We start from the raw sequence: 8,783 nt of genomic DNA on the forward strand, positions 1-8,783 counted from the left end.
ACCATTTGAAATGAGAAAAAGCGGTGTGGCAGAAAGAAATGAGTCTGGTACAGACCAGTGGTTGGTTTCCTAGGGTTAGAGGTCTAGGTCTACCTTCTGTTAGAAGAGGGGCAGTGATGAGGCCTTGATGGGAGCCCCCTGCCCCAGAATTCACTTAAGAGCAGGTGTACCTTCCTACCCTGCGTGGCTCCATGAAGCTGGGAAAGAAGCGTACAAGAGGACCACCCTAGAGGCCCAGGCCTGTCTGGCCTGAAATCGCCTCACCCCTCCCAGACTGCAGTGCTGACACCCCCTCTCCCATTAGCATCCAGGAAGGAGGGTGAGAGGGCTGGGGAGAGGGAGGGGGCAGACACCCAGCAGTCCCTGGTTGGGTCGTTGGGGTGGGGGTGCAGACACACCAAGGGGCGGTTTGGTATCCATCCGCTGCTCTCTCCAGCACTGCTCTTCCCAACCTCCTGATCCTGTCCTCTGCCCGGGCCCCCAGCCGCCCGCCGGTCCCATATATTATAGCAACGCCAGAAATGTGGTGGTGGTCGCCACGTTAGGGTCCGCGGGGTCCTCCTGAGGCAGCCTGTTGCCAACCCGCAGGCCCAGGCTGGGGCTCGTCATGGCCCCGCCCACCTCTGGGTCGGAACTAAGGTGGGCCTGGGAAGGGGCGCCGAGCACTTTCGCGCCGTATCCCTCCGCCCCACTTCCCGACACCCTCGCGGAGAGCGGTGTTTGCAGAATCCTGCGCAGCCCCTGCCCAGTTTGGTGCAGAGGCGTCGGGGGCGGGACGCGTCTTTGCCATTCGGATCGCGGGGAAAGCGGTGAGAATCCAAGTGAGGAGCCGCCAGAGGAGAGCTGAGGAGAGGAGGGGGAGGTCGACGACCTGGGCCCTGGGCCTCTGAAGGCAAGTGGAGGTGCGTGAGGTTGGGGTGGTCCGCCAGGGTGGACCGACTGGCAGCCTGCCCCGCCGACCCTGACAGCCTGGCAAGGAGGAGACGATCCGGTCGGAGTCGGGCGCCGGAGAGAGGTGCGCAGTGCCCGAGACCCCTGGCGATTGGGAGGCGGTGACCGGTGCAGGCCGGGCCAGGCCAGGCCAAGGGCCGAGGGGCTGGCTTGAGAGGCACCGTCAGATCGTCTGGAGGAGAACCGCGCTGACCGCTTCCCAGCCAGCTTTGCAGGCGCAGGCGCCCCGCCCTCTACGGTGTCTGTGCCCGGAAAGGGCTGTGGGGGAGCTCCTGCGGGAGAAATGGCGGAGCGGGAGCCATTGTGGGGGGCGCCCGGGAAGGTCGGTGGGGGCCGGCGTCCCAGCTCTGTGCCCAGCCCACGAGAGGTGGGCCGCGTTCGCTACTTGGGGCCCTGATTCCGGAAAGGGGCCTGTGGGACCCTGTGTCTTGGGTGCTGTCCCTTCCCACAGGCTCCAGGTGGTTGTCAAAGTCTCCTGCCTGCGTGGTAGGTCTGTTGGGTTCTCCAAAAGTGGAACTTTGAGTGGGTAAATTATGAAGACACTAAAATGAAATGTTTAACTGCCTTTTAATACCGCACTGTTTTATTGCCTTACATATTTAGATCCCCACATCCAGTTTTGTGCAAGCAAATAGGGTGTGGACTTGGTCGAATTTCACAACAGTGGTCCATGTAAATAACACGGTAGTATTTTTCCACCTTTCTTGTTCAGGATCTGTTTTCTCAACATGCTGATCCACTTTAAGTAATGTAATGATGTGTGAGAATGTGGGTTCCGAGTAGAGGGGAAATCTTTTTGAAGGGGTCAATTTAGAACATTTGAAGTCAGTCTGCTTCTTCAATTTATGGTTCTGGAAACCAAAACTCCATCTCCAGCCACTCCTCACAGACTCTATCATTTTGGTACAGAAATAGTCCCACAGAAGAATTCATGGCATTTCTGATGGTGGATATCTGAGGAGCTATGAGAGTTGGGAGACTTTATTTACTTAGTTTCTGATTCTCAAAAAGGAGGTGTTAGAATCCGAATTCTGGGAATCTGTCCATTAACCTGCTATTTTTCTACCATTGTTAACATAGTCTCTTGGGGTTATTTTTTGCTAATTGCTCCGCCTTCTTTTTGTAGGGCGTGACTCTTCTTTGGTGGGAAGGATAGCATCTCCTGAGAACCCGTGCTGTATGAGCAGGCTGACATAGGTGGTGAATAAAGTAGGATCTAAGTATGCATGGGGAAGGGGAGGGACATGCACAGATGGTATTAAAATAACAGTCTCCATTATGTTCCCTGCCTGCCTTGTAAGTACAATTGCCTATGTTCCACTACCTATTTCTGCACCTCATATTTTTTGTTCAGGAAAGGAGCTGTAACTTCTATTGGGAAAATGACTGACTTCAAAGTTGGCAGGAGGTGTAATCAGGCTGCAGGTCTTGGGGTGATTAGGGAATCATTGAGGAAGAGCAGACAGATGGGAGACATTTAACATAGCCTTGAATATTCAAAATCATATGTTATAACCCTTGTTATGGGCATTAGGTCATCTTAGTCTCTTCTGTTTTCTTTCCTCTGCCTTCCTTTCTATCCTTAGGTCTGTTCCTTTCTAGGTTCCAGTAGAGATCTGTATGTAGCTGTTCACTTGGAAGTTAATTAAGAAAGAGAACAAAAACTATTCATTTGGATTCAAGGTAGGTTTATGTGTGAGCACCCCCATTGATTGGGGTTATGGAAAGGCTGTTGCCAAGTGGGTTAGACCAGATCATATCTTGGCGCCACTGTCTTCCAGCTTTCTAGTCACCTCTGACCTCACATTTGTGTACAAGTGATGGGGTGGGGTGAGCCAGGATTATGCCTATGAGGTAATTGGTAGATATTGGGGCAGGAAATGGGAAGATAAGCCACAAGGAGTACTAGGAGGCCAGAAGTGTTATATAACCAAAGCCCTAGATTTGGAAAGGCAGAGATTAGAGTGTAGGTCTGTCAACCAAATACTCAGAACTCCAATCCCATCTGTATTTTTGTCCATAGGCCTGCCCATGAGTTAACTATAGGGCATATCAACACTGCAAACAGGGAAGGAGGAAAAATTGCATTAGATCAGTGCAGGTTGGTGTGAGTGCTGTCTGAATACACCTATGAGGTCTAGTGGTATATATTTTAGTGGTGGACCTACTAGCATGGGTCCAAAGAGACTGGGCACTCCTTTAGCCTTTCTCGCTCTCAGCAAGCTTACCTGCCATCTTTGTTCCTGTTTGATGCGGAGTAAAAGAATGACAGTGCTTGGGCAGGACATTGTTGAGCATTAGTGGCAGTGTGCAAGGTATAAAATTAAGTAGCAGAGTTTTTTTATTAATCCACTTCTACACAATTCATTTCTACTCTCCTATGTCCTTCTGTGTGGCTGTTTGCATAGAGAAGCACAGTTGGACAAGACTCAAAGCCAGTTTCTTTCTTCAACCTCAGGTCCATCTCCACTGGTGGCTGTGGTGGCTTTGGATTGTTGGAAGACCATCACCTTCAGCAGGTCTGCACTTGGGAACAATCATTCTCCCCCAGCCCGAGCGTGCCTCTGCCCTCTGTATCATTGACAGAGGCTGTATGTTTGGAAAGAGAACTTTGTGACTGCAGAACTGATAGTTGACTCTAATTCTTGCTACCAAGTTTTTCCCTGACCCAGTGAAAGAGTGTTAAGACTTCGACCTAGGACACATTGAGAACCAAGGCCAAGACTGGACAGGGCCATATAACTGGGCTTCAACCATGACTGGGACTAAGAATAAGACAAGAGCCCAGGCCAAAACTGAAAAAAAGGCTGCTATACAAGCTAAAGCTGGAGCAGAGAGGGAGACTACTGGTGTTGTTAGGCCTGTAGCCAAGACTAGGGCCAAAGCAAAAGCCAAGACAAGGTCTAAGACAGATGCAGTAGCAGAGATGAAGGCAGTGTCTAAGAACAAGGTTGTTGCTGAGACAAAGGAAGGAGCTCTGTCAGAGCCTAAGACTCTGGGCAAAGCCATGGGAGATTTCAGTCCCAAGGCTGGGAATGAGTCCACCAGCTCCACATGTAAAAATGAGACTGGTACTGATGCCTGGTTCTGGGCTGGGGAAGAGGCCACTATCAATTCCTGGTTCTGGAATGGAGAAGAGACTGGTAATAGTTCCAGCACTAAGAATGATAAACCTGAAATTGGTGCCCAGGTCTGTGCTGAGGAGTTGGAGCCTGCGGCTGGAGCCGATTGCAAACCTAGGTCAGGGGCTGAGGAGGAGGAGGAAGAGAATGTTATTGGGAACTGGTTTTGGGAAGGAGATGATACTAGTTTTGACCCTAATCCTAAACCTGTGAGCAGGATAGTTAAGCCTCAGCCTGTGTATGAAATTAATGAAAAAAATAGGCCCAAGGACTGGTCTGAGGTAACTATCTGGCCCAATGCCCCTGCTGTAACTCCAGCTGTGTTAGGATTTAGATCCCAGGCACCATCTGAGGCAAGCCCTCCTTCATATATTGTTCTGGCCTCCGCTGAAGAAAATGCCTGTTCTTTGCCCGTGGCAACAGCTTGCCGCCCTTCTAGGAACACTCGCTCATGCTCACAGGCTATCCCTGAGTGTCGTTTTGATTCTGACCCCTGCATCCAGACCATAGATGAGATTAGACATCAAATCAGGATCAGGGAGGTAAATGGGATTAAGCCATTTGCTTGTCCTTGCAAAATGGAATGCTATATGGATTCTGAGGAATTTGAAAAACTTGTTAGCTTACTTAAGTCAACTACTGATCCTCTTATTCATAAAATAGCACGGATTGCAATGGGTGTCCATAACGTTCACCCATTTGCCCAAGAGTTTATTAACGAAGTAGGTGTAGTGACACTTATTGAAAGCTTGCTCAGTTTTCCTTCCCCTGAAATGAGAAAAAAGACTGTAATTACTCTGAATCCTCCTTCTGGGGATGAGAGACAACGCAAAATTGAATTACATGTTAAGCATATGTGTAAAGAAACCATGTCATTTCCTTTGAACTCACCAGGACAGCAATCTGGATTAAAGATACTAGGACAACTGACTACTGATTTTGTCCATCACTACATTGTTGCCAATTACTTTTCAGAGCTTTTCCATTTGCTGTCCTCAGGAAATTGCAAAACCAGAAATCTTGTTTTGAAACTACTTTTAAATATGTCTGAAAATCCAACTGCAGCCAGAGACATGATCAATATGAAGGCATTGGCAGCATTAAAACTCATCTTTAACCAGAAAGAGGCAAAAGCCAATCTTGTTAGTGGTGTGGCCATATTTATTAACATAAAGGAGCATATCAGAAAAGGCTCAATTGTAGTTGTTGATCACTTGAGTTATAATACACTCATGGCCATTTTCAGGGAAGTTAAAGAGATTATTGAAACAATGTAAAACGAGCCAGAGATAGAACATTTTGAGCCATCTCCAAACTCTAGCAGGCTGTACATTACAGTGTACACATTATACACTGCATCTTTAACACAGAGTCACCTGTGACAGGCTCTAGGTTTGAGCTAGACTATTTTGGGAGTATCAAATGAATATTATACCTTGGGCTGAAAATGTTTGATTTTTATCTTGTCTAGATTGGCATATTTTTAACATTTTACTTAAGATAGCAAACCAGTTCGTTTTAAGTAAGCTAACTTGTTCATTAGTATCTGCTTAGATACATCTGTGGCTTAAAAGGGCAAAAAAGAAAATATCCTTGAGTTTGTAATCTAGTTACAGAAGTAAGGCATACACACACACACAAAGATAACAGTACCTAGAGAGAGAGTGTGTGTGAGTGTGTGTCTCTGTGTGTGCACGTGCACGCTCATGGCCAAATGTGTGCACTCTACATAAAGGAGGCAGGAGTTGCTATAGGCTATTTAATGTAAGAGAAACTACTATTTTTCTCCTGTTCCAGCTGTATCAGATACTCGTTCTACAACACAGAAATGACTCAGAATCTCAGACAAAATGTATTATTTGTTCAATTTTAATTTTGCTACCACATTCATAACTCTTAAATTGTTAGGCTGTTTCGTTTACATCAAAGTTATCTCACAAAAGAGAAGGCAGGAAACGTTTTGTGAGTGCCTATTCTATGTCAAACACTGTGTTGGCACCATATTTTACAAGTTTTTTTCCTCTTCTCACAGTGATCTTGTGAGCTAGTTACTTGTATTTTTATTAGAACTCATTATTCTGGGTACCCTCCAATGAGAATTAGAGAGGTTAAATACCTTTTCCTAGATTCCCACAGCAGGCAGGTGGCATAGCTGTTTTGTCTGACACCAGAACCCATCCCACCACACTGCTTTACAGTCTTCCTGAAGGACATTTTGAGGTGGGGGGCCTTCAAAGCTCAGAGACTGGTTTTAATGGTTTAATTTTGCAATGGATCATGTCCATGCCAGGTGTTACAATTCTTAACTTCCTCCAAATTCATGTGTCCATTAGACATTTGGCTACATCTGGCTGGAGGTCAGGAGAAAATTCTGAGGTAAATAGATGGATTTTATCTGGCAGTGTCGAAAATAGTAGGAGCCCAAAACTTTGTTCAACGAGTAAGATGTAGATTTGGAGTCATCAGCAAGGGAAACTTGTTAGATCTCCTTTGTACCTTTTTCTATCCATTTGTATTTTTTCTTTCCCAAAGAGCTGAAATCATTTTATACCCTGAATTTAAAAGGTAATTGCTTTTTTCCTCCTTGCGAAATCATACCTTAATTTTTTTTTTTTTTTTTTTTACCATTTATGATTTATTCTCCTGTGTGTCATATGAAAGGCCAAGGGGCTTTATCTTTTACTAGTAGGCAAGCCTGGGCATTTCTGCATTTGTACCAGCTAACACTACAAAATAGACTTAATTAGAGAAATTTTGACCCAGAATTGCAGCTTCAACAACACAAAACAGGAAAGCTAGAAGAGGTTGCTGTGTCAACCTACAAGATAGTGATTCTTGGAAGTTGATATGGACCAGAAAGCATTCCCAGGACATTTAAGCTATGGCTGAGTTCTCTAAGACTCATGGTGGGAATTATAATCCCTAGTCTAAGCTGATATGAAAGTTTCTATGTGTGAAAATATGGAGTTATATGCTTTGAGATTTTCTGCCAGTTAAGAAACTAAAACAAGATCATACTGTAAATGTAACTTGCTTCCCCCCAGTTGTATACTGTAAACATCTTTGCATGTCAATAAATATGCCTCTACAACATATTTTTGAATCACTTAATATTTTTCCTATGTTAACAGTTGGTATATAGTGTTGTAATCCTTTATTGCATATTCTCATAACATACAATATACACATTCTTTTGCAAAAATAGGAATACAGTATTGAGACTTGCCTTTTCCTCTTAACAGTTAATCTTTTCAACTTAGTATATATAGATCTGTCACATGCTTTTTATCTAATAACTTTATGGAAATATAATTGCCGTACATTAAGCTGCATGTTGAAAGTATACAGTGTGATCAGTTTTGGAATGTATATACACACAAAACCATAACCACAATCAAAATTGTAAACACATTCATCACCCACCAAAGCTACTTTTTTTTTTTTTTTGAGACAGAGTCTTGCTCTGTCACCCAGGCTGGAATACAGTGGCGCAATCTCGGCCCACTGCAACCTCTGCTTCCCAGGTTCAAGTGATTCTCGTGCCTTAGCCTCCTGAGCAGCTGGGACTACAGGTGCATGCCACCACATCCAACTAATTTTTTTTTATTTTTTGTATTTTTAGTAGAGACAGGGTTTCACCATGTTGGCCAGGCTGGTCTTGAACTCCTGGTCTCAACTGATCTACCCACCTTGGTCTCCCTGAGTGCCAGGATTACAGGCATAAGCCACCATGCCCAGCCTCCCCCAAAGCTTCTTAATGCCCCTTTGTAATCCCTCCCTCCTCTCTCTCCCTGTGCCCCTAACCCAGGCAAACGTGGGTCGTTTTCTGACAAAATAGAATTGTTTTCATTTTCTGTAATTGTGTATAAATGGACTCATACAGCATATACTCTTTAGTCGGGAGGGGATCTGGCTTATTTCACTTAGTGTAATTATTTGAGATTCATCCATATCATGTGTCTCACTATTTCATTGCTTTTTATTGCCAAGTAGTGTTCCACCATATGGCTTTACCACAGTTTATTTATCCATTCACTTGTTGATGGACCTTTGGGCTGTTCAGAGTTTGGCCATTATAAGTAAAGCAGCTATGAGCATTTGTGTACAAGTGTTTTTATGGACATAGGCTTTCATATCTTTGGAATGACATCTAACAATATTGAATCTTCTGACCCATAAATAAAATCTCTCTCCACTTATTTAAGTCTCCTTTATTTCTCTAAGCAGCATTGTGTAGTTTTCATGCAACATGCTTTTTTAGCAGCTGCATATATTCTTTTATGTGGTTGTATTACATGCTATTTAATCTGTTCCCTGGTGATGAACACTTACAGGATTTGGGAAGCATGAGTAATTCTATGATTTGGTATTTAAATCTTATTCTATAGGTGAGGAAGACCAAAGTTGTGATGGGTAAAGAAGCAGCAGTCACTAATATTAGCCAGAATGGGGGGGTGGGTATTTCATCATTTTTATAATTGGGACAATGATTTTCTGTGTTAATACATGATTACAGAGTAGTCTTGCTTTTGTCTTGATACATGACATTCATGGAGTAGCCTGGTCTGATGTTAATGTTCTGTGAAATTGTTTCAATTCAATGAGAGAACATGAAGTCCTAGCTGTGAGTGCTGGGCCAGCTCTTAGATGTCAGACTGCTTTTCTTCTTGTCATGGATATTTACAAATATTTATGTATATTGCCTAACCT

At 44.5% G+C, this 8,783-nt stretch overlaps 1 protein-coding gene across 10 annotated transcripts in view; it reads left to right on the forward strand.

Annotated features, from left to right (window-relative positions):
- The window catches only part of GPRASP3 (G protein-coupled receptor associated sorting protein family member 3), a 38,635-nt gene extending 30,363 nt beyond the window's left edge, over nt 1-8,272 (forward strand). For 2 of the 10 annotated variants that reach the window (XM_055268468.2, XM_055268469.2), the window contains exons 2-3: nt 2,538-2,634; nt 3,410-8,272. In XM_055268468.2, coding sequence (XP_055124443.1) covers nt 3,707-5,350 — 1,644 coding nt within the window. In that variant the 5' untranslated portion in view covers nt 2,538-2,634; nt 3,410-3,706 and the 3' untranslated portion in view covers nt 5,351-8,272. Of the gene's footprint in view, nt 1-350; nt 2,635-3,409 lie in introns of those variants that run through there. The other 8 variants (XM_063635208.1, XM_063635205.1, XM_055268472.2 and 5 more) reach the window with 8 other exon arrangements.
- The last annotated feature ends 511 nt before the right edge of the window (nt 8,273-8,783 follow it).

Source organism: Symphalangus syndactylus, chromosome X (genome assembly GCF_028878055.3).
Source record: "Symphalangus syndactylus isolate Jambi chromosome X, NHGRI_mSymSyn1-v2.1_pri, whole genome shotgun sequence".
Classification (NCBI taxonomy): Eukaryota; Metazoa; Chordata; class Mammalia; order Primates; family Hylobatidae; genus Symphalangus; species Symphalangus syndactylus.